The 25,925-nt window shown below is 38.4% G+C and overlaps 1 protein-coding gene across 1 annotated transcript in view; it reads right to left on the reverse strand.

The window, feature by feature from the left end:
• Positions 1–25,925, reverse strand: part of nup85 (nucleoporin 85) — a 30,138-nt gene that overhangs the window by 1,663 nt on the left and 2,550 nt on the right. The window contains exons 2-18 of the mRNA XM_062037040.1: positions 24,113–24,203; positions 21,472–21,628; positions 21,302–21,372; positions 21,180–21,223; positions 19,302–19,371; positions 19,086–19,207; positions 18,880–19,014; positions 16,833–16,955; positions 11,031–11,162; positions 10,840–10,946; positions 10,686–10,769; positions 10,542–10,607; positions 8,520–8,671; positions 8,320–8,437; positions 8,155–8,255; positions 2,543–2,694; positions 2,360–2,464 (exon numbers count right to left, since the gene is read on the reverse strand). Coding sequence (XP_061893024.1) covers positions 2,360–2,464; positions 2,543–2,694; positions 8,155–8,255; positions 8,320–8,437; positions 8,520–8,671; positions 10,542–10,607; positions 10,686–10,769; positions 10,840–10,946; positions 11,031–11,162; positions 16,833–16,955; positions 18,880–19,014; positions 19,086–19,207; positions 19,302–19,371; positions 21,180–21,223; positions 21,302–21,372; positions 21,472–21,628; positions 24,113–24,203 — 1,830 coding nt within the window. The remainder of the gene's footprint in view (positions 1–2,359; positions 2,465–2,542; positions 2,695–8,154; positions 8,256–8,319; positions 8,438–8,519; positions 8,672–10,541; positions 10,608–10,685; positions 10,770–10,839; positions 10,947–11,030; positions 11,163–16,832; positions 16,956–18,879; positions 19,015–19,085; positions 19,208–19,301; positions 19,372–21,179; positions 21,224–21,301; positions 21,373–21,471; positions 21,629–24,112; positions 24,204–25,925) is intronic.

Below are 25,925 nucleotides of genomic sequence, written 5' to 3' on the forward strand. Positions count from 1 at the left end.
GTCACTCATTAAAGATACGAGTAGACTGCAATATGATGGCAGTCAGACATAAGAGATAGGTGTAGACTGCAATATGATGGTAGTCACACATTAGAGATACGAGTAAACTGCAATATGATGGCAGTCAGACATAAGAGATAGGTGTGGACTGCAATATGATGGCAGTCACACATTAGAGATAAGAGTAAACTGCAATATGATGGCAGTCAGACATAAAGATAGGTGTGGACTGCAATATGATGGCAGTCACACATTAGAGATACGAGTAAACTGCAATATGATGGCAGTCAGACATAAGAGATACGAGTAGACTGCAATACGATGGCAGTCAGACATAGGAGATACATGTAGACTGCAATATGATGGCAGTCAGACATAAGAGATAGGTGTGGACTGCAATATGATGGCAGTCACACATTAAAGATACGAGTAGACTGCAATATGATGGCAGTCAGACAGAGATAGGTGTGGACTGCAATATGATGGCAGTCACACATTAGAGATACGAGTAAACGGCAATATGATGGCAGTCAGACATAAGAGATAGGTGTGGACTGCAATATGATGGCAGTCACACATTAGAGATACGAGTAAACTGCAATATGATGGCAGTCAGACATAAGAGATACGTGTAGACTGCAATATGACTCAAGCTGTAGAAAATGGATGGTAGGATGGATAAACAACATCAACATTTTACATGTTCCATTGAAAATATAGAACATTACACACAGCGGTCAGAAATCTATCAAAATGTTTTAGTACGACTTTGGTAAGTTATGAAGCCGTACTGTGGTTCAACATAGGAGTATTATTATGGTGTGTGTATAAGGTAAGACATGTTATCTGGCGTTTTGTTTCGCAATATTATGCAAAAGCAACTTTTCTTACCTTCTGGTACCTGCTGATCTGTATTTGGGATCTGCATAAATCCTGAAAAATTGCACGCGCCCCCCTTTGTAGTCCGTCTTTTTCGCTATCTTCTTGTTATGTGTAGGGTTGGGTATCGAGTATCGATTGGAACCGGGACTAACTTTCCGATTCTCCCGGAATCGTTCAAAAGTTTAAATTTCGATTCCTAGTTTCGATACCCAGTCCGCCGACCGGAAAAAAATATGTCCGCCGAACCCGAAGAAGAAGCCGCTGAACACCAACGAAGAAGCGCCCACCGCCGGAAGTGTTAGCATAGCCGAGCGAGTCAGTCAAGCTCAAGCATGGATAGCGGGCGTCGGCGGTCGAAAGTGTGGCTTTACTTTACAAAAAAAAATGAAATAACCGCGAAATAACAGAGCTCCATGTCCATCAAGAAACGAGTGGAGAGAGAGCTGCAGATGTACCAGGACGTTCCACCGATACTTATGTCTGACGACCCTGTGAGGAATTTATAGTAGAGTTCATAAAAAGTTAATAGAATTAAAATTGATGGAGAATGTCAGACTATTTCATTCAGAAAGACAGTAGGTTAGCTAGCTCATTTAAAATATCCTAAACTTTTTTTTGACCCTGCCTCTTAAAAGAATCGGAATCGAGAATCGCCAGGAATCAAAACAAAGAATCAGAATCGCCAGGAATCGGAATCGGAATCGGAATCGTTCGAATTCAAACGATACCCAACCCTAGTTATGTGACATCCATCCTCCGCTGTTGCCATTTCTAATATAAAGTAGTGTAAAGTTCTTATATCTGTCAATAACTCGCCATGAAAGCGCTAAAACATACCGGTGTAGTGAGTTTACATTATTCACCCAAGGAACTTTAGTTATTAGAGAGTTCTGGTCGGACGTTTTTTCACGGGACACATTTCCTGTGTTGTTTCCGGATGAGGAGATGCTGCTCCGTTATTGATTGAAGTAAAGTCTGAATGTCATTAAAACAGTTAGCTCCATCTTTTGACACTTCTTCCACTCCCGTCCTTGCACTCTACACCGTTACAACAAAGATGAAGGGGAGCCACGTAAATAAGACCGCCCACGAAACGGCGCATCCGGAAGCGACTTGTCAGAAAGCGACTTGAAGATGATGTGTAAAACATTATCTATGCAACATTTTGACCAAAGAACCACCATTACATGTTATGTAGACCACAAGAAAGTCGTTTACATTTAGAACAAAATAATAATATGACTCCTTTAATGCGCCCTATAATCCGGTGCGCCTTATATATGAAAAAAGATTGGAAATAGACCATTCATCGGCAGTGCGCTTTATAATCCATATGGTCCGGAAAATATGGTACTTTTCGCCACTTACGTTACAAATTTCCCCTTTTTCCATCATTATTTTGCCCTTTAGAACGTTATTCTTGCAATATTGTAACTTTATCCATGCAAAGCTGTGACTCGGCGGTGGAAACACGTACCTGAGCGGGAGGTGTGTCGTCGCCAGAAGCTGCAGAGTTCAAGGAGGACGTGAGTTCCTCCAAACAGGAAATGAGCTCGTAGGTTTGCTCTGATGTGAAGATGACCTGGAAGAAATAAGCGCTGTTCTAACCAACCTCAGCGGTGTATTAATTCATCTAAATGTTTTTCTCCGTGGCACTGACCTTTTCCTGCTCCAGCAGTGGCAGGGCGTCGGTCAGCAAGGTCATCCAGAAGTTTCTGGGGGCGATTTTGGCGGTCATAAGTGACAGGAGCAGCTTGGACGCCTCCCTGAAGCGCTTCTCTCCATACAGCTTGTGGAATTCACGGTACTTCCCTAAGGAACAGAAATGTCAACAAGAGCTCTATTGAACCTGAATGGTGAAAAAAATTCCACTATTATTCAACATTGAGGTTGTAATAAGTGCAAATTACATAACCGTCACCGGCATTTGAGCGATATGCCAATCAGAATTGTTGGGCCTCGCATTATTTTGTCTCTCGCTTTAAACCGGGAGAAAGAGGTGTCACTTTGTGCATTGCTCTCAGCGCGTTTATTTAAAGGGAAACTTCGGTTTTTTTCAACCTGGGCCCTGTTTTCATAATTTTTTCTGTATATTTGAGTGCTGGATAAAACATTTTTTGAGGTCGCGCCAGTATTGAGCAGGGCAGGCAGCCTCCAGCCCAGCTAACGCTCGTACACAGGGCAACTGGCTCTCGTCAAAATTCGGCCTATAAACATGCATTTTTTTCACACTGACAGGCTCAGATAGTTACAATGAGTGTCCGACAACATACTAGAAAGGAGAAATTAACGTATGTCTCTACCTTTAGCTGGAGATCGCTGTGTGTTGTGAGCTGTGTCCAAATCTCACCACGCTACAAATCTCGTTCCGAAATCTCGCGATAACTCGCGACAAAACACCGGTGGAAAAACAGTTACCTGACTGAGGTGAAGAGAGATGACTGAAGTGATTTTCTGTTGGATTACCGAAGATTGTTATTTTAGTTTTATAGTGGAGGCAGAAAATCACTTCAGTCATCTCTCTTCACCTCAGTCAGGTAACTGTTTTTCCACCGGTGTTTTGTCGCGAGTTATCGCGAGATTTCGGAACGAGATTTGTAGCGTGGTGAGATTTGGACACAGCTCACAACACACAGCGATCTCCAGCTAAAGGTAGAGACATACGTTAATTTCTCCTTTCTAGTATGTTGTCGGACACTCATTGTAACTATCTGAGCCTGTCAGTGTGAAAAAAATGCATGTTTATAGGCCGAATTTTGACGAGAGCCAGTTGCCCTGTGTACGAGCGTTAGCTGGGCTGGAGGCTGCCTGCCCTGCTCAATACTGGCGCGACCTCAAAAAATGTTTTATCCAGCACTCACATATACAGAAAAAATTATGAAAACAGGGCCCAGGTTGAAAAAAACCGAAGTTTCCCTTTAACCGTTGTGTGGTGTTCAGGTCTGTGGGACCCGTTTTCATTTTTTTATTAAAAGAAAAATGATACAATTAATTAATTTTTCAAACTGAGACTCACTGACTTTGGCTCATTTTCTGTGAAGAACATATATCAGAATACATATTTAATGACCACTAGGGATGATGTTCGAAACCGATTCTCCCGGTTGTTCGATAAGAAAAGAACCGATTCCATGGACTCGAATCCCTTTTTGAGAACCGGTTCCCGTTATCGAGGCCACTATAGTAAAGAAAAAGAGTTGGTTCTTTATTCGAATCTTTGGGAACGAATCTAAAATGGGCAATGTTATGCCCATTTGATTGTAGACTCTTACTGACACCTTGTGGCGATATGAAAATACTACGCGTCAATAGTTTGGGCACTTCCGGGTTGACGACGTTCATGAGACAATTGAGAAGTAGACAAGTTGTGTTAGCTCTTACAAGCCTTGGAAAAGATAAGTCTGTAAGTAAACTGTTTAACTTGTTTATGTAACTCAATATTAAGGTGGAAAGTGGTTAAATTTGATAGTAAGATGTTTATGGAAAAACGATTTTTGTGCACTGTTTCAATGGATGTTTTGAGAACTTAAAATGGCTGCCAGTCGTGTATTTCCACCATCGAAATGCTTTCAACACTCAGAAGTATTTGTTTGATGATAGTACTGTATATTTGTGTGAAGCTAATATTTACATATTGTGTATTACATTTCAGTATGTTAATTGAATCACATAGCTTATACATTTGTCATTGTGTGTATTTCAGTTTAAAAAAAATAAATAACAGTCCAGTGCAAGACAAAAGTAAAGATAGGAAAAGACAAAGCAAGATCAACAACAATAAAGAGCCTAAATGGATTAATCTGCTTTGGAACTTTATTAGACGTCTTGGATTGTTTGTTAGCTGTCTGCCTGTGTGTGTAGTTAGTATGTTCCAATAGCAGCAGAAGTGCACTTTTTGGAGAGCTGTATTATTTTCAGTTTTGTGCCCAAGGGACTGATTTTATGTAACACTATATTATTATTTATAGACCTATAGTGATCACAGAGACAGGTTGTTTTTGTGTTACTGTATATATTTGTTTTTCTGAAAAATCCCACTTAATATACTTTGGGTAACAACAGTCAATATTTATTTATTTATTTTTTTAGGGGGTAACAGTCAATATTTATTTATTTTAGTTTAGTTTTTTCTTATAAAATAAAAGTGAGCTTTTGTTAAACCAAATATTGTGTTTTTTTCCATATACAATAACCTATCTGGATTCGATAAGAGAATCGATAAGGAATAGGTTCGATAAGAGTGTACACACACACACACACACAGGTTATCATTTGGAATGGGGACCAAGTTTTTGATCATCACTTGTGGGGGCCACCCTTTCTACAGGTTGTGGAGGCATAAAACAAATTTGGTAAAATGGCCACTGCCCAGTTAGCTCATACACGTCTTTAAATCTCTGGATTGATGAAGTAATGTGCTGATCATTCTTACTGGGGACCCTGGTGAAAAGTGAAAATGAGTTAATATGGCTCATGGGGACCAAATGTAAATAATTTAGCATAATTCACACACATTTGTACATGACTACTGAGGACCATTTAAAAAAAATAAAAAATAAAAAGTTCAAATTAAATGACATGATGAAGCTTAAAAATCACTTAGGCATCTTCAGAATGGATCTGACTATCATTTAAAAAGGTTTCCCTTTAGGGGACCTGTTTTTGCATTATTATTATTATACATTATGAACACTGTATAATTTTTTATCGATTATTCCTTCAGTAAATTATTGTTGATTGTTCCAATGTGTGGCACTCTGAGACAAGAATTTGTTGACAGTCAAAATGTAACATATCTTGCTTCAGTCAATATTTTAGCAGTTTTATGCATTTTTATGTATAAAATATAGAAATCGCAAATCGAATCGCAATTACAGTTTTGGAGACAAAAATCAATTACCGCAATTTTCGGAGTATAAGTCGCTCCGGAGTATAAGTCGCTCCGGAGTATAAGTCGCACCGGCCAAAAATGCATAATAAAGAAGGAAACAAACATATATAAGTCGCACTGGAGTGTAAGTCGCATTTTTTGGGGAAATGTATTTGATAAAAGCCAACACCAAGAATAGACATTTGAAAGGCAATTTAAAATAAATAAAGAATAGTGAACAACAGGCTGAATAAGTGTACGTTATATGAGGCATAAATAACCAACTGAGAACGTGCCTGGTATGTTAACGTAACATATTATGGTAAGAGTCATTCAAATAACTATAACATATAGAACATGCTATACGTTTACCAAACAATCTGTCACTCCTAATCGCTAAATCCCATGAAATCTTATACGTCTAGTCTCTTACGTGAATGAGCTAAATATTATTATTTGATATTTTACGCTAATGTGTTAATCATTTCACACATAAGTCGCTCCTGAGTATAAGTCACACCACCGGCCAAACTATGAAAAAAACTGCGACATATAGTCCGAAAAATACAGTAGGTTTTTCTCAAAATCGTGCAGCCCTATTTTCCACCAATCGGGAGCTTCACCAATGTAATTACTAGAAAAGGGGAAGAAAAACAAGGACAGGGAAATGGGGGAATTTACTCATGAATACAAAAATATTAGGTGAATAAAATGAAAAGTGTAACATACAACAGTGAGGCACTCTTATCCAGAAAATTATGCAAAAAATTTAAAATGTATGATATTTTTAAAATGTTCTTTTGTAGAGATGGCAGGCAGGAATGTCAAAATTGGAATTTATTTTTTGTTACTTACAAATATAAACAAGGTACACATTTTCCTTCATAAAGTTTTTTTTTCTTTTAAAAGGAGGTTACAGAACATATTGAAGGGCGTCATACAAGCCAAAGGCTGGGAAACTGCTGCCTTGGTCTTATGAGAAGTCATTTCTTTGACTGTTCCACCTTATAAACATCATGTGCTGCGCATTAAGCTGAGCGTACAGTACGTTTATTTTTAGATGTATGTGAGAAGTCTGTGTGTATGAGTGGCACTTATCAGTGGGCCATCTACAAGATGAGAAAATGACCTGTTTGCAGTGTAAACTTTCTTCAAATCAGAGTTCCGTGTGTGTGTGTGTTTTTCTTGTATTTCTACCCTTCTTGAGACATCAACAAGGAAAAGTACCTTCCATATTGGGAGGTGTGAACAAGTTAGGACATAAATCATGGTCCCAATACGGAAAACCATTGCATCTAATAGAGAATGTCTCATTTGCACCTCTGGTGGTGAAATCTATCAAAATGAGGGTGGTCCCAAAAAGGAGGGATTTTTCAAATTGACTGTGTCGGTTTTAAAAGTGCTCCCCCTTTGGTCAACATAGGAAATAACAAGTGTGTGTAAAAATTTGAAGTGCTGCCACTCTGGCCAACATATGAAATAACAAGTGTGTGTAAGAAATTGAAATGCACCCCCTTTGGTCACAATTTATTTAAAAATAAATAAATATGTATGTAGAGACATACTGTAATAACCTGAAGTAAATAATGAAGATTAAGAACCAATTACAAGCAAAATTAAATAACTAAAAGCAGTCTCTCACAATGTGTCGACTTTTTTCTTATAAAATTGGGGACAATTTCTCATATTCTTTCTGTTTCTGTAATATTTTAATATTTTCTAGTAAAGTTATTACTTTATGTAAAATTTATACTTTTTAATGCAAAATGGTGACATTTGTCATATAAAATTATGACTTTTATCACAATATTGCCAATTTTTTTGTAATATAGTGAAATTTTTTGAGTAAAATGCTGACTTTTGTCATAATTTTGCCAAGTAAAATTCCGATTATTATTATAATATTGCCAAAATGTTAAAGTTTTCTTATAAAATTGTGAGTTTTGTCGAGTAAAATTACGACTCTTTTCATAAAATTGCCAAGATTTTAAGCTTTTCTTGTAAAATTGCGACTGTTATTGAGTAAAATTCCAACTTTTATCATAATATTGCACAAATGTTCAGTTTTTCTTGTAAAATTTGCGTTGAATCAAATTATGACTTGTATCATAATACTACCTAAATTATAAGTTTTTCTTGTGAAATTCCAACTCATTTTTCACAACAAGTGCTTTTATATTTGCATAGTATGTATATATTATTAATGTTGTAAATACACATCTTTATATATCCAGAAAGGGTGGTCCTAAAGAGGTAGGCATTTTTCGGAGGTCTCAAGAAGGTACAAAATACAAGAATGTGTGTGTGTGTGTGTGTGTGTGTGTGTGTGTGTGTGTGTGTGTGTGTGTGTGTGTGTGTGTGTGTGTGTGTGTGTGTGTGTGTGTGTGTGTGTGTGTGCATACCGAGGAAAGTGAGCCTGTCACTGAGCATCATGGCCGGGCCTAAATTGTCTATGAGGTCCAGATCAGAAAAGGTTCCTTTAGCGCAGTAATCCTGCAAGAACCTGACACAAACAAACGCTATTCAGGAGGAAAGACTCGGATAAAAGAGTGTTTTAGGGTACAAACCTCTCTGAAATTAAAGTGGCAAAGGCAGCGTCTTTGGCTCGGATGCTCCAGGAAAGAGCAGAACCAAGTCTGTTGTTCCTCAGAGCCCGCATGGCCATGATCTTGCAAATGCTCCGCACTAAATAAAAGACGGGAAATGATTCATTTAAGGTTGAGTTGATTTTTCAAGAAAGGCTGGCGTTGAAGCGTCAAAGTGCTACCTTGCTCTGACATCTGCCTTTTCTCACAGATCCTGAGCACCTTGAGGGCTTTGCGCTCCGTGTCTAAAGGGATGCGCTCCATCTGCAGTTCCAGGTAGACTCGGCCAAACTCTGGGCAGTGGTCAAAGTAGTCCACAGCCAGTTGCCACAGACTTCAAATAGAAAACATAAACAATGGTAATGTGAGTAATAATAATAATAATAATAATGGAGACATTCCAATCAGAGTTTTGTGCTGCCCGTTCTGATACCGATCATCCATGTGTGAGATCGGCCAATACCGATCACATGTATTAACTGCAAATTGTTAAATGTATTTATGGTAAGTGCTATTGACAGCTTGAGAATATCAACACAATATTTAAAGGCCTACTGAAATGAATTTTTTTTTATTTAAACGGGGATAGCAGATCCATTCTATGTGTCATACTTGATAATTTTGCGATATTGCCATATTTTTGCTGAAAGGATTTAGTAGAAAACATCGACGATAAAGTTCGCAACTTTTGGTCGCTGATAAAAAAAGCCTTGCCTGTACAGGAAGTAGCGTGACGTCACAGGTTGAAGGGCTCCTCACATTTCCCCATTGCTTACACCAGCAGCGAGAGCGATTCGGACCGAGAAAGCGACGATTACCCCATTAATTTGAGCCAGGATGAAAAATTTGTGGATGAGGAACGTGAGAGTGAAGGACTAGAGTGCAGTGCAGGACGCATCTTTTTTCACTCTGACCGTAACTTAGGTACAAGGGCTCATTGGATTCCACACTCTCTCCTTTTTCTATTGTGGATCACGGATTTGTATTTTAAACCACCTCGGATACTATATCCTCTTGAAAATGAGAGTCGATAACGCGAAATGGACATTCACAGTGACTTTTATCTCCACGACAATACATCGGCGAAGCACTTTAGCGACGGAGCTAACGTGATAGCATCGGGCTTAACTGCAGATAGAAACAAAATAAATAAACCCCTGACTGGAAGGATAGACATAAAATCAACAATACTATTAAACCATGGACCTGTAACTACACGGTTAATGCTTTCCAGCATGGCGAAGCTTAACAATGCTGTTGCTAACGACGCCATTGAAGCTAACTTAGCAACGGGACCTCACAGAGCTATGCTAAAAACAGTAGCTATCCACCTATGCCAGCCAGCCCTCATCTGCTCATCAACACCCGTGCTCACCTGCGTTCCAGCGATCGACGGAGCGACGAAGGACTTCACCCGATCATAGATGCGGTCGGCGGCTAAAGTCGGATAGCGCGTCTGCTATCCAAGTCAAAGTCCTCCTGGTTGTGTTGCTGCAGCCAGCCGCTAATACACAGATCCCACCTACAACTTTCTTCTTTGCAGTCTTCATTGTTCATTAAACAAATTGCAAAAGATTCACCAACACAGATGTCCAGAATACTGTGGAATTTTGCGATGAAAACCGAGCTTTTTGTATTGGATACAATGTGTCCGAATACTTCCGTTTCAACGATTGACGTCACGCGCATACGTCATCATACAAAGACGTTTTCAACCGGAAGTTTTTGCGGGAAATTTAAAATTGCACTTTATAAGTTAACCCGGCCGTATTGGCATGTGTTGCAATGTTAAGATTTCATCATTGATATATAAACTATCAGACTGCGTGGTCGGTAGTAGTGGCTTTCAGTTGGCCTTTAAACGAGTGCCTTATTCTCTTTTATTGCATACAACTGTTTGAGCAAAATAAAGTCGATAGTACACAATAACTAAACAAAAGCAAAACTTGACTATCTAGTACTCATTTAAATAATTTTCCCTAAAAGCCCTCCTCTGTCTAGGGAATTATTCACTGAATTTGCGAACACATACACAATATGTCTTTTGAGACAACACAAATATCAAACTAATCAGTATTGATCATATACTGGCCACTGTCTGTATATATCCAACCCTCAGCCATATTTTTTAACCGCATGTGGCCCTCGAGTCTAAAAGTTTGGGGACCCCTGAGCTAGCATGTAATAGCATTTCCGAGGCATACCTGTGATGAGTGAAGAGACCTGACGCATATTCTAACAGCAGGAACTCTCTCAAGTTGGAGCCAAAGCTGAAAAGACAAAAGAATGATCACGTTAGCTAAAAAAAAAAAAAGTGCTGTTTTCTCCTCCTTCAAAAAGCTTCTTACTGAAGATTGTGAGACTGGAGGAGCTGGCAGTGATCGAGTAGATCTGTCAGATGGGCCACAAACCACCAGTTGTTGAGTGCAATGCTAAAAAGGGACACATAACATTAGGGATTTAGCAGTAGGAAATCACAGAATAGATGTCAAGTTGCGTTACCTGCAGTCTTTAAGGACCTGATGGATGTCAAACTCAAAGGCAGCTAGTAAAATGCTGTCCAGCGCCTCAGGCACGCTCCTGGGGTCCAGAAACATGGTCATACACGACTGTGGAGAGCGACACAGATGCCAAAGACACATTAAGCAAAAGCGTCAACAACAAATAGCGCTGCGGTAGTAAAAGTGGAGTACCTGTGCATAGAAATGCAACTCTGCGGGTTGGACTGTGGGGTGGCAATAGAGCAGTCTTGTGACCATGAAGTGGTACCAGGTGCTCAGCAGTTCTCTGTGCTCCAACAAGGTGTCTTCATCTCCTACTAGGATCTACAATTTAAAGGAATCCATCAATCGCTTGCACTGAACCTAAGAAACAGCATCAAAACATTTTTACGGTCGCACTTCCCTCCATGTCAGTGTCTGCCCTGCTTGCCTCTTTGTAGGGCTGGGCGATATATCGATATACTCGATATATCGCGGGTTTTGTCTCTGTGCGATATAGAAAATGACCAGTGTTTCCCACACATTCATTTATTTGTGGCGGCCCGCCACGAAAGAATTACGTCCGCCACAAATTAAAAAAAAAATAAAAAATATTTTTATTTTTTTGTGTGTCCTGTCCAGCTTCTCAGGCAAATCATATAGTTGATGTAGATGCCCATATAGGATGTTCAGATTTACTTTACAAAAGAGAAGTGTAGGATACTTCTCTTGTTGCCTTATTTGTATTTGACCACTACTGTTGTCTGTTTATTTGTTACTGACTGTGGCAGGACACCTCTGCCTCTGTTTCACTTTATGTTGCTGGTAAATAATATGTTTGTAGTAGTAGGCTAAAGTTAAATTATTTAGTATGCACTAATTGAAGGGGCAGAGCTTTAAGAGACATTTTAGCTTTTATATTTTATAAGATATATTTTTTGTAAGAACCACAATTAATAAATATATTTCAGTGAATAACTTGTTGTTCAAATCTGTATATAAATATGTACATAAAGTGTTGTAATTATATTGTAAAATGGATGGATGGATGGACGTTTAAATCAAAACTGTTATTATTAATTAGTAAGTATACATTTTTTTAGCCTTTTTAGAGGAAATCATATCATTGTAGTAAATTATGCAAATTACTTGATGATGTCATGGTGACCACGCCCATAGCCACGCCCCCACCGCCACAGGTATCTTGGCAGTTTATGGGAAACACTGATGACTATATCGTGATATTCAAGTATACGTTCTCACGCAGTTGCTTTTAGCTGCTGGCATTACACTGCATGCGTTTCCAATTCTTTCTTGTCTCCGCTTCTCACAGAGACCTAAAACAAGCGCACCTTCTTACATACGTCACGTGTGCTACGTCACACGCTCCCGCGGAGCAGACAGGTAGCGACATTGTAACGTTAGCTGTGATGCTAACGGTGCGGGTGGTAATACGAGCGAAAGAAGGTGCCAATCTGGTAACAAATGAAGGAAGAATTCATTCCCAAGAAAAACAGCAGGGGGTTCATCGTCTGGCGGTGGTTTGGCTTCAAGTGGGAAGATGCTAAACAATTATGCGGCAAAAGCGTTGCTACAAAAAGTAGCACCGCTGCTAATGTAGCATCATTTGAAAAGTCACCCGCTAGACCAGGGGTCACCAACGCGGTGCCCGCGGGCACCAGGTCGCCCGTAAGGACCAGATGAGTCGCCCGCGGGCCTGTTCTAAAAAAAAAAATTTTTTTTTTTTTTTTTAAAATTAATTCTACATAGAAAAAACACAATATACACTTTCAATCAGTGCATGAACCCAAACAACCCCCGCCCCCTCTTATTTTATTTTATTTTTTAAAAAAGGGCCTTATCTTCAACAGACCAGGTTGTCAATGAAATTAGATTTGTTTAAAGGGTTTTTTAAACCAGGCCCAGTCCAGATAATGTCCAAGTCGGACTCAGCAACACACACCTTCATTCATGTACACAGAAAAAAATTAGGGAACACAACAGATTGCATATAATTTATAAACAAAATTACATTTTCAAAATAAGCATGTATGTACAGTCCAGATTATGTCCAGGTCACTCAAATTAGGGAACACAACAACAGATATCATATAATCTATAAACAGAATTATACTTTCAAAATAAGCCTTTCAGGACTTCTCATCTTTTTTTTAATGTTTTTTGGCATCATTATCGTTTCAACCATGTAACTTTCTAAAGTTAGAAAATACTGAATAAATGTTTTAAAGAAAGTAATACTAAGTGAATATCTGTTTTTGGCCTTAAAAATAAACATTTTACCGAGTACTATAATTAAATTGACTAAATCATGATTGTCAATGAACTCTCCTAAAATAACAGAAACCACATTAAACTTCATAAACAAACCAATCCTTAAACACATTTTTTCAACTTCCACCCAAAACAAAGACACAATATGACAATACCAAAACAAATGCAGGGTGGATTCAGGCTCCTGACAACAAAATCGGCAATCATCTGACTCTGTCATATTCCATAATTTTAACATTTTCCCTGTGGGTAAGAAGTTATAAATAATTTTAATTTGAAAATAACGATTTTGCACATCGATAGTGGTTTTATAGATTAGTTTGAATATGGCATCCCATGGCAACGGGCAGTCAAAAAAGTCCTCCCATTTTCCATTTGTGTTGTATGAGGCAGCCTTCAAAGATTTCTTTATTAAATAAAAATTATGTATTTTTCTATTTATTTTAGTTCCTTTTTGCCAACTAGAATTTCTTATTAGAGGTTTACAAACTAATAATTTAGTAGTTCCATAATTAATTATTTGTTTCCATCTTTTCCCAATTACTCCAGTTAGTTGATAAAATGAAAAGCTTGAGCAAGCATCACCATACATAGCTCTAAATTCATCATACTTCATAATTTTACCATTCTCATTGATAATATCATTGACAAAAATGATTCCTCTTTCAAACACATTTTTCCAAAAGAAAGGCTTTCCATCTATTACAATATTAGAGTTCATCCATATTAACTGCTGCAAAATATCGTCTCTTTTTTCTGGCACATAAAATTTAAAACACCACTATGAGGATTGTTTCCTTTATGAACCCCGCCATGTTTCCCAGCAGACTCTCTGGGAGGGGATCACTTGTAAAAAAGGATACAATTTCTTTTGATACAGTACATGTTTTTTGTCCAACAGGACATTTGTGTACCACTCAATGTTTAAATACATCTTTGGAACAATTAATGCTTTTAAAGACAGATACATAGCTTCAAGGTTGAGAAGTTCCGGCCCCCATATTCATACTCTTTGTACAAAACCTTTCTTTTAATCTTTTCTGGTTTGCCGTTCCAGACAAAATCGAAGACCCTCCGCTCTTAAATCTTAAAAAAGTTTTGTGATGGAGCTGGTAATGACAAAAACAAATAAATAAATTGAGGAATAATTAACGAGTTGGCAATAGACATTTTACCATACAAGGTTAGGGATTATCTTTGTGAATCAGCCTTTTCTGACATGAACTTCATCAAGAACAAACACAGAACACGCCTCACTGATGCACATCTGCAAGACTCACTCAGAGTTGCAGTGTCAAGTTACACACCAGAGTACAACACACTAGTTAACAGCATGCAATGCCAGGCTTCCCACCAACTGACAAAGAAACAGATAACAGATTTGGTGTCCAGTTCAAAGTGTGACATGATTTAAAAATTTGAGAGTTTACTTTTGTATTTTACATGAGTTATTATTTGTACAATCATGGTGCAAAGTAATTCATGATTTGTTAAAAAAATGTTAGTGGTTAGCTAGTTAAAATGGGATATTGTGATTTCACAAGACTGTCTTAGAAGTGATCATTTGAAAATGTTCAATTTGAAAAATGTGCACTTAGAGAAAATATAAAAATAAAGTGTTGCATATTGATATTTATCTGTTTCTATATATATTTATTGTGAGAAATCATTAAGATGATCAGTGTTTCCACAAAGATAAATATCATTAATTATTAATAATAACAGTTAAAGGTAAATTGAGCAAATTGGCTACTTCTGGCAATTTATTTAAGTGTGTATCTAACTGGTAGCCCTTCGCAGTAATCAGTACCCAAGAAGTAGCCCTTGGTTTCAAAAAGGTTGGTGACCCCTGCGCTAGAGAATGAGGAGTGCTTGAAACGCCGCATGTCAACATCTCCGTTCGGTGCCACACCAACAAAATGCCGAAGCAACTATTTCCAGATCAACACCGTATGAAAAAAATAGTCAACAGAAGGAGATAACGTCCGCAGGAACCTACAACCTGGGGCGGTATAGCTCGGTTGGTAGAGTGGCCGTGCCAGCAACTTGAGGGTCCCAGGTTCGATCCCAGCTTCTGCCATCCTAGTCACTGCCGTTGTGTCCTTGGGCAAGACACTTTACCCACCTGCTCCCAGTGCCACCCACACTGGTTTAAATGTAACTTATATATTGGGTTTCACTATGTAAAGCGCTTTGAGTCACTAGAGAAAAGCGCTATATAAATATAATTCACTTCACAACATAGCAAAGGACATACACTACCGTTCAAAAGTTTGGGGTCACATTGAAATGTCCTTATTTTTGAAGGAAAAGCACTGTACTTTTCAATGAAGATAACTTTAAACTAGTCTTAACTTTAAAGAAATACACTCTATACATTGCTAATGTGGTAAATGACTATTCTATTTTTGGTGCAATATCTACATAGGTGTATAGAGGCCCATTTCCAGCAACTATCACTCCAGTGTTCTAATGGTACAATGTGTTTGCTCATTGGCTCAGAAGGCTAATTGATGATTAGAAAACCCTTGTGCAATCATGTTCACACATCTGAAAACAGCTTAGCTCGTTACAGAAGCTACAAAACTGACCTTCCTTTGAGCAGATTGAGTTTCTGGAGCATCACATTAGTGGGGTCAATTAAACGCTCAAAATGGCCAGAAAAAGAGAACTTTCATCTGAAACTCGACAGTCATATTCTTGTTCTTAGAAATGAAGGCTATTACACAAAATTGTTTGGGTGACCCCAAACTTTTGAACGGTAGTGTACACTATTTGATATGCAGCTCATTTTTATGTGACACTTATTGAAATATCTTGTGTGACATCATGCACAAAAGTGCACTTTATTTATTTTAAACTATTGTAGTGGCGTTCTGTACAAAAAGTGCACTTTAATTTAGTGTTGTTTTGATGTCATCTTAGTGACATCATGCACAAAAGTGCACTCATAGCTTGTTTTAAAATATCTCTGACAATCTTGCACTTTCTGTTTGGAAATGACATGAATGTTTGTGCCACTGCTTAATAACTGTTTAATAAATACACTTTTGGTCAATTGACTTAGTTGTGATTTCCCTCTCTGCATGAAAGTTTAAAATGAGCATATATTAATGAAGTATGAACAAGAATGTTTTAATGTAGACACATAGAATCATCATACTGCTGTGATTATATGCATCAAGTGTTCATTCAAGGCTAAGGAAAAATATGGAGATATATATCGTGTATCGTGACATGGCCTAAAAATATCGAGATATTAATAAAAGGTCTTATCGCCCGGCCCTACCTCTTTGTCTCGTCTATACATGAAGAGCCTCTCTTTCTGCACTGTTCTCCGAAAGCTAAACATCTAAACATGGATGTGATAAATGGACTCGACTCAATTGACAAGATCTTCTCGACAAGGAGCAGAGAAAATAAAATAAAGAAGACGCATTGAATGAGGAGAAGGTGTGTCCAAACTTTTGGCCTGTACTGTATATGTTCTGTAAAACCACTGATGGTAACTTCTTATATTTTGGTTAGAAAAACATAACTTTGAGCAAGTTGCAAACAGCCCCATTAACTCATTTAATGTCCATTTGTCAACGATAGTGTCCATCCATGCTACATTTTATTTCTGAAGACATGACACCTATGGGGGGGGACTAAGGTCCACTATTTCAGGTACCTAATTTTGCGTCCAGTACAGGGGTACAGTAGAAGCTATGAAAGACAAACCTTGCATACGACTTCCAGGTGTTGGTTGCTGGCAAAAGAGTTGTCCTGAAGACAGCGGTCCACCTCCTCATGCCAATGTCTCCACTTCACGTCAAACTCTGTAAGTGTCTGAGTGCCAATAGGCTGAAAGTAAAGCAGAGATTCTGTGAAGCCCTTAAATCATTTTTGATGAACCACAGTATCCGCATAGAGTACATCCCCACCAAATAGAATTGCTCAACCATAAAATTCCATAACATGCCTATTTGTGTTACCGTATTTTTCGGACAATAAGTCGCTTTGGACTATAAGTCGCACCGGCCGAAAATGCATAATAAAGAAGGAAAAAAACATACATAAGTCGCACTGGAGTATAAGTCGCATTTTTTGGGGAAATGTATTTGATAAAAGCCAACACCAAGAATAGACATTTGAAAGGCAATTTAAAATAAAGAATAGTGAACAACAGGCTGAATAAGTGTACGTTATATGAGGCATAAATAACCAACTGAGAACGTGCCTGGTATGTAAACGTAACATATTATGGTAAGAGTCATTCAAATAACTATAACATATAGAACATGCTATACGTTTACCAAACAATCTGTCACTCTTAATCGCTAAATCCCATGAAATCTTATACGTCTAGTCTCTTACGTGAATGAGATAAATCATATTATTTGATATTTTACGATATTTCACACATAAGTCGCTTCTGAGTATAAGTCGCACCCCCGGCCAAACTATGAAAAAAAACTGCGACTTATAGTCCGAAAAATACGGTACTTTAAAACATAAGCCTCTCACTGTTTATTAAATGCATTTTGAGTTCAGTTTTACACATTACATGCACACAGTATACAATACTGTACATATTGTCAAAACATTTTCCTGCTGAAAAATGTCGACTGAATTTGGCAGGGTTCATAGCTGCGGTACTCTGCACTCTGCACATAGCGCCATCAAACTATACAGTCGTGGTCAAAAGTTTACATACACTTGTAAAGAACATAATGTCATGGCTGTCTTGAGTTTCCAATCATTTCTACAACTCTTTTATTTTTTTGTGATGGAGTGATTGGAGCACATACTTGTTGGTCACAGAAAACATTCACAAAGTTTTCTTCTTTTATGAATTTACTATGGGTCTACTGAAAATGTGAGCAAATCTGCTGGGTCAAAAGTATACATACAGCAATGTTAATATTTGCTTACATGTCCCTTGGCAAGTTTCACTGCAATAAGGCGCTTTTGATAGCCATCCACAAGCTTCTGCTTGAATTTTTTGACCACTCCTCTTGACAAAATTGGTGCAGTTCAGCTAAATGTGTTGGTTTTCTGACATGGACTTGTTTCTTCTGCATTGTCCACACATTTAATTCAGGACTTTGGGAAGGCCATTCTAAAACCTTAATTCTAGCCTGATTTACCACTTTTGACGTGTGTTTGGGGTCATTGTCCTGTTGGAACACCCAACTGCGTCCAAGACCCAACCTCCGGCCTGATGATTTTAGGTTGTCCTGAGGAATTTGGAAGTAATCCTCCTTTTTCATTGTCCCATTTACTCTCTGTAAAGCACCAGTTCCATTGGCAGCAAAACAGGCCCAGAGCATAATACTACCACCACCATGCTTGACGGTAGGTGAGGTGTTCCTGGGATTAAAGGCCTCACCTTTTCTCCTCCAAACATATTGCTGGGTATTGTGGCCAAACAGCTCAATTTTTGTTTCATCTGACCACAGAACTTTCCTCCAGAAGGTCTTATCTTTCTCCATGTGATGTCAGATGATGTTTGGCCACTATACCCAGCAATATGTTTGGAGGAGAAAAGTAGAAATTGTAGAAATGATTGGAAACTCAAGACAGCTATGACATTATGTTCTTTACGCTTTTGAGCACGACTGTATATTCAAGTTACTATAAAAAGAGTGAACTATTGAACATTTAAAGCAGTAAAAAATAATGATGCAAATATGCAGGGGTACAAATACCAAACAGCAAACAGGCGGGGATTTTCTTGACCATCATACAGGTAGTTGAGTGATAGAAATGCAGAATCTGGTCTTACATTGTAGAAAGGCATCCTGCAAAGCAGGTTGTCCATCAGCTTGAACATGTTCCTGGCGGCAGGCTGGAGGGCGGCCTGCTTCACCAGCAAATGACGGACTTCTTCCAAGCGACCCTGCAGCGTGTAGCTCATCACCTGCGTAGTAAATACTCCCTTTATACAATTTCCGCGATTAATGTCCGCACCTAAAGATGTGCTGTACCTACCACATCCCAGTAGTCACGGTGCTCGGCGGGACTCTCACTTTGCAGCACGTGCCTTGCCTTCTCTTCCACGTCGGCCTTATGAAGCCTGACCCAATCCAGGAGGTGGAGCAATAGGGAGCCCGCTATGGACGCAGACACAAACCACATTGTTAGGAAACCTGGGAAGGTTCAGTGCAAACAAGGAAAAGAAAACAGTGGGTGCAAAGTGGATCTAACCAGGAGCAGCATCAATGAAAAGCACTTCGCACAGATTCCAGATCAGTTCTATGGCCAACAAGATTGACACCTGTTGAAATAGAACAGGCATAGTTAACTCCAAATACTTCAAAATTGTTCAGGATAATCATGCACTCGCATTATACATGCATAATAAGTTTTACTTGCGCCGACAACCATTTTGGTCAATGTCTACAACTACAAAACCCAAAAGCAGTGAAGTTGGCACGTTGTGTAAATGGTAAATAAAAACAGAATACAATGATTTGCAAATCCTTTTCAACTTATATTCAATTGAATAGACTGCAAAGACAAGATATTTAATGATCACACTGAGAAACTTAATTTTTTTTTGCAAATAATCATTAACTTAGAATTTAATGGCAGCAACATGTTGCAAAAAAGTTGGCACAGGGGCATTTTTACCACTGTGTTACATGGCCTTTCCTTTTAACAACACTCAGTAAACGTTTGGGAACTGAGGAGACCAATTTTTGAAGCTTTTCAGGTGGAATTCTTTCCCATTTTTGCTTGATGTACAGCTTAAGTTGTTCAACAGTCCGGGGTCTCCGTTGTGGTATTTTAGGCTTCATAATGCACCGCACATTTTCAATAGGAGACAGGTCTGGACTACAGGCAGGCCAGTCTAGTACCCGCACGCTGTTGTAACACGTGGCTTGGCATTGTCTTGCTGAAATAAGCAGGGGCGTCCATGATAACGTTGCTTGGATGGCAACATATGTTGCTCCAAAACCTGTATGTACCTTTCAGCATTAATGTTGCCTTCACAGATATGTAAGTTACCCATGCCTCGGGCACTAATACACCCCCATACCATCACAGATGCTGGCTTTTGAACTTTGCGCCTATAACAATCCGGATGGTTCTTTTCCTCTTTGTTCCGGAAAACACCACGTCCACAGTTTCCAAAAACAATTTGAAATGTGGACTCGTCAGACCACAGAACACTTTTACACTTTGCATCAGTCCATCTTAGATAAGCTCGGGCTCAGCGAAGCCGGCGGCGTTTCTGGGTGTTGTTGATGAATGGCTTTCGCTTTGCATAGTAGAGTTTTAACTTGCACTCACAGATGTAGCGAAGAACTGTAGTTACTGACAGCGGTTTTCTACAGTGTCCCTGAGCCCATGTGTTGATATCCTTTACACACTGATGCCGCCTTTTGATGCAGTACCGCCTGAGGGATCGAAGCTCACGGGCTTAGCCACTTACGTGAAGTGATTTCTCCAGATTCTCTGAACCATTTGATGATATTACGGACCGTAGATGGCGAAATTCCCTGAATTCCTTGCAATAGCTCGCTGAGAAATGTTGTTCTTAAACTGTTCCGACAATTTGCTCACACATTTGTTGACAAAGTGGTGACCCTCGCCCCATCCTTGTTTGTGAATGACTGAGTATTTCATGGAAGCTGCTTTTATACCCAATCATGGCACCCACCTGTTCCCAATGAACCTGTTCACCTGTGGGATTTTCCAAATAAGTGTTATTTAATGAGCATTCCTCAACTTTCTCAGTCTTTTTCGTCACTTGTGTCAGCTTTTTTTAATCATTTTGTAGGCATCAAATTCCAAATGAGCTAATATTTGCAAAAAATTAAAGTTTTCCAGTTCGAACGTTAAGTATCTTGTCTTCGCAGTCTATTCAATTGAATATAGGTTGAAAAGGATTAGCAAATCTTGGTATTTTGTTTTTATTTACGATTTACACAACGTGCCAACTTCACTGGTTTTGTCAATTTAATCCAAATTGTCATTGAATTCAATGACTAAAATAAACTAACTTAATTGAAACAATGGTTGCATGTTCGTCTATGAAAAAAAACCATGACAAATGAAAAATTAAATGTTAGTACAAACCTGATTTCCATACTGCATGCCTGCCGCTGGGTCTTTACTATTAACTGAAAACGGGAAAACATTATAACATTGTGATAATTCCTGAAACATGTATTGTAAATATGTTAAAAGAAAATGCTGACCTGCAATTTGTTGGAGCTCTTCAATACAGGCACGTATAATAGATCTATAGTTTTTACTAATGCTGACAAACCTTAGGGGAGGCAGGGGAGAAAGTCAAGCAACATTATGGAGAGTTCAAATTACTTTGGCGTGATTTACGGTGAAATGTATTTGGGGGAATAGAGCTTACTGGGGTTTCTTGTTCTTGTTGGGGATGTCTTCTTGAATGGTCTGCAGGCCAACAAAGATGTAGTGCGACTCGTTGAAGAGTTTGCGTAGTATGGGGGAATAGATGTCCTCGTCTTTCCTGACTTCGTGAATGAAGGAGTTACACGACCCTGTGACACCTGCAAAAAGAGGGCACGTGCAAGTTTGAGGTGAAACACTGGACACGAAAATGTAAAAACTAGAGATGGCCGATAATGGCTTTTTTGCCGATATCCGATATTGTCCATCTCTTAATTACCGATATCAACCGATACCGATATATACAGTCTAGGGCTGCAACTAACGATTAATTTGATAATCGATTAATCTGTCGATTATTACTTCGATTAATTAATTAATAATCGGATAAAATAAACAAACTACATTTCTATCCTTTCCAGTATTTTATTGAAAAAAAACAGCATACTGGCACCATACTTATTTTGATCATTGTTTCTCAGCTGTTTGTACATGTTGCAGTTTATAAATAAAGGTTTATATATATAAAAAAAAAAATAAATAAATAAATAAATTAAAAAAATAAAAAATTTGCCTCTGCGCATGCGCATAGCATAGATCCAACGAATCGACAACTAAATTAATCGCCAACTATTTTTATAATCAATTTTAATCGATTAGTTGTTGCAGCCCTAATACAGTCGTGGAATTAACACATTATTATGCCTAATTTTGTTGTGATGCCAATGCTGGATGCATTAAACAATGTGACAAGGTTTTCCAAAATAAATCAACTCAAGTTATGGAAAAAAATGCCAACATGGCACTGCCATATTTATTATTAAAGTCACAAAGTGCATTATTTTTTTTAACATGCCTCAAAACAGCAGCTTGGAATTTGGGACATGCTCTCCCTGAGAGAGCATGAGGAGGTTGAGGTGGGCGGGATTGAGGTGGGGGTGGGGTAGGGGGCAGCGGGGGGTGTATATTGTAGCGTCCCGAAAGAGTTAGTGTTGCAAGGGGTTCTGGGTATTTGTTCTGTTGTGTTTATGTTGTGTTACGGTGCGGATGTTCTCCCGAAATGTGTTTGTTATTCTTGTTTGGTGTGGGTTCACAGTGTGGCGCATATTTGTAACAGTGTTAAAAGTTGTTTATACAGCCAACCTCAGTGTGACCTGTAGGGCTGTTGACCAAGTATGCCTTGCATTCACTTGTGTGTGTGAAAAGCCGTAGATATTATGTGATTGGGGTGGCACGCAAAGGCAGTGCCTTCAAGGTTTATTGGCACTCTGTACTTCTCCCTACGTCCGTACAGCGGCGTTTTAAAAAGTCATAAATTGTACTTTTTGAAACTGATACCGATAATTTCCGATATTACATTTTTAAGCATTTATCGGTCGATAATATCGGCAGTCCGATATTATCGGACATCTCTAGTTAACAATACCATCAGACTTTGTGTGACCTCTTCTGAGGGCTACAATACATTATATTACTTGTATTTGTTTTCACGTCAAATACCCTTATTTTCATAGTGTGGCAGCTATGATATTGTCGTGGGGGATGGCCACATTCAGTTACATTAAGGGGAAACCCTGTTATTGTATTACACTTGTTACAAAGGATGTTTATTTACATTGTCACTTTCAAGATACTCAACTGTATTTTTTTCTATATATTTGCATGTAATAGCGATTGTCCCAGCGTCTATTCTTGCACTTAAACATACATGTTAATATAGTAAAAATATGATTAATACATTTGAGCATTATGTTTGTGTTCAATAACCTTAAGTGTGTTTATCCTAATCATTCTTGCCACTTCATTTTACGCACTATGGCATATTTGCCAAGCTTTTTTTGGACAATACCACAATAATATCGTACCGTGGCCCTACGACCCAAAACTGTTTTTATCATCTCAGAAATATTTCTAAAGTGAGAAATTTGTCAAAATAGGATCTCGAAATCATCATTCACGCGTTAATTTCGTCTCGTATTGATTATTGCAATTCTCTTTTCAACAAGTCAACGCTAAAGAGACTTCAGACTGTACAAAATGCGGCTGCTAGACTTTTGACCGTATTATCCCCATTTTATCCAATCTTCATTGGCTTCCAGTTAAATTCCGCATTGAGTTTAAAATTGCAGTCCTGACATTCAGTGCGTTGCATGGTGGGGTCCCTCAGTACATCACTGACTTGCTATGCCCCTACTATTCAGGCCGCAGCCTCCGGTCTTCAGGCCAGGGTCTTCTAAAGATCCCCAAAACTTGTTTTAAAACCCGTGGAGACCTGGCATTCCAGGCTATAGCTCCCAGACTCTGCAAAAAATTGCCCCAGTCCCTCCGTGATCTGGACTGTGTTGAAACATTTAAAAAACATTTGAAAACTTCTCTTTTTAGTAAAGCTTTTAGTTAATGCACCTTTTAACTATAATTTTTATTTCACTTTGTATCTTTTTAATGATGTTCCCCCGGTTGTTTTAATTGAATTGTTGTTTTACTTCACCTATGTTTTGTACAGCGCTTTGAGATTTTGTCTGTGACAAGCGCTTTATAAATAAAATGTACTTACTTACTATAACCGTTACAATATCGTACCGTGAAATTTTGATATCGTTACATCTCTAGTAAACAATCATGCACATTTCTTAATATCCACACACCTGAACGTTTGTAGAGGGTCTCATACACAAGAATATCTCCTGGGCCCCAAGCATACCCAAGATGTTTTCCATGACTGACTGCAGGAATATTCTAAAAGGTAACAAAAAGACAGAAAGGTCAATACAAAATCGTAAAGCACTAATGCAGTACATACAGTAAACTACAATACTCTGGAAAGACATTACACCTCATCTACAGCCTGCTACAAGTGAAGTCAGTGGACTACTTTTAGCATTGCTGAGTACCTAATTGTTAAATGATGACTACATATTGACCAAAATTGTTCAATCTTTATATAAATGACATTTGTAAAGTTACAAAGGACTTAAAGTCAGTATTATTTGCAGATGATACAACGGCATTTTGTTCAGGAGAGAACACACATAAGATAATACAAATAACAGAAGAAATGAACAAATTAAAAAGATGGTTAGATAAAAACAGACTATTTAGTCACAGTAAGACTAAAATAATGCTATTTGTTAACAGTAGAAGAGAAAGTCAAACACAAATACAAATAGACAGAGTAAATATTGAAAGGGTAAAAGAAAACACATTTTTGGGTGTAATAGATGATTAAATGATTTGGAAATCTCATGTAAAAAATATACAACATAAAGTAGCAGGAAACACATCAATAATGAATAAAGCAAATCATGTTCTAGACCAATGTTCCCTCTAAGGCGCGTCTGTGCTATTGCGCACTGCTCAAGCGTCCTCTGCGCACCGCAAATCTATGCCACGCACAAAATCAAATAAAAAAATAAGCGCATAACAATTTTCGACACGACACGCACACGACAGAGAAAACAGTTTTCGTCATCATTGTTCAAATATTGTAACGTCTGTCGAGACGCTTTGAGGACATGAATTCCATCGATCACTTTACTGAGCAAAACTCTTTATTGTAGGCCATAAACACATCACCAAAACATTAGTAAAAAAAATTATCTAGAAAAACTGGTCATTTCAAATCAGACCAAAAGCAACTTTGTTATATCAACAGCAGCCGCTCGCTCTTTCTCACTTGCGCCAACACATGCACATATGGCACTTAGCCAGTGATGCGTTTACAGCCACACAAAAAGTCGGACAACTCCAACACCACACATAAAGTGCAATTCCAGGTCGTTACACTATGATTTACCAATCAAATGTGTGCTTATTCTAGTGTCATTTATTAGGAATCTTAATTTATAAATATTAATCATGAAATGCTGTTAGTATATTAAATACTAATAAAAATATATTTTTTACAAACAGGAAGTTGCAGGAATGTACACATGATCCCCTGCTTACATCTCATTGTGCAACATGTGAATGTTTTAATGGGAACTAAATGCAATGTCTGAAAGAGGTACAAATTATTTCCAAAGCAGGACCTCCACCCGGACAAACAAAACAAGTACACAGTTCATGAAAAACAAAATGTTTTGTTATTGTCATTGTAAGTGGGCTTAAACACTTATATTAGAAAATAACCTCATGGAAATGACTGCTGTCATTTGATTATAATAATAAGAGAAAGTTGTCTGTCTATCTGTGTTGGCCCTGCGATGAGGTGGGGACTTGTCCAGGGTGTACCACGCCTTCCGCACGAATGTAGCTGAGATAGGCTCCAGCACCCCCCGCGACCCCGAAAGGGACAAGCGGTAGAAAATGGATGGATGGATGGATGGAGATTGAACTTGTTATTTAGTCAGGTTTGGGACAGGTGTGCTGCTGGTGTAGCCACAGTGTGCACGTCTGATGTTGCTCACATGGGCTCCACTGAATGCTCAGGGAGTTTTTGCGTTTGCTGACACACATGAA

The sequence above is a fragment of the Entelurus aequoreus genome, linkage group LG25 (genome assembly GCF_033978785.1).
Source record: "Entelurus aequoreus isolate RoL-2023_Sb linkage group LG25, RoL_Eaeq_v1.1, whole genome shotgun sequence".
Taxonomy (NCBI): Eukaryota; Metazoa; Chordata; class Actinopteri; order Syngnathiformes; family Syngnathidae; genus Entelurus; species Entelurus aequoreus.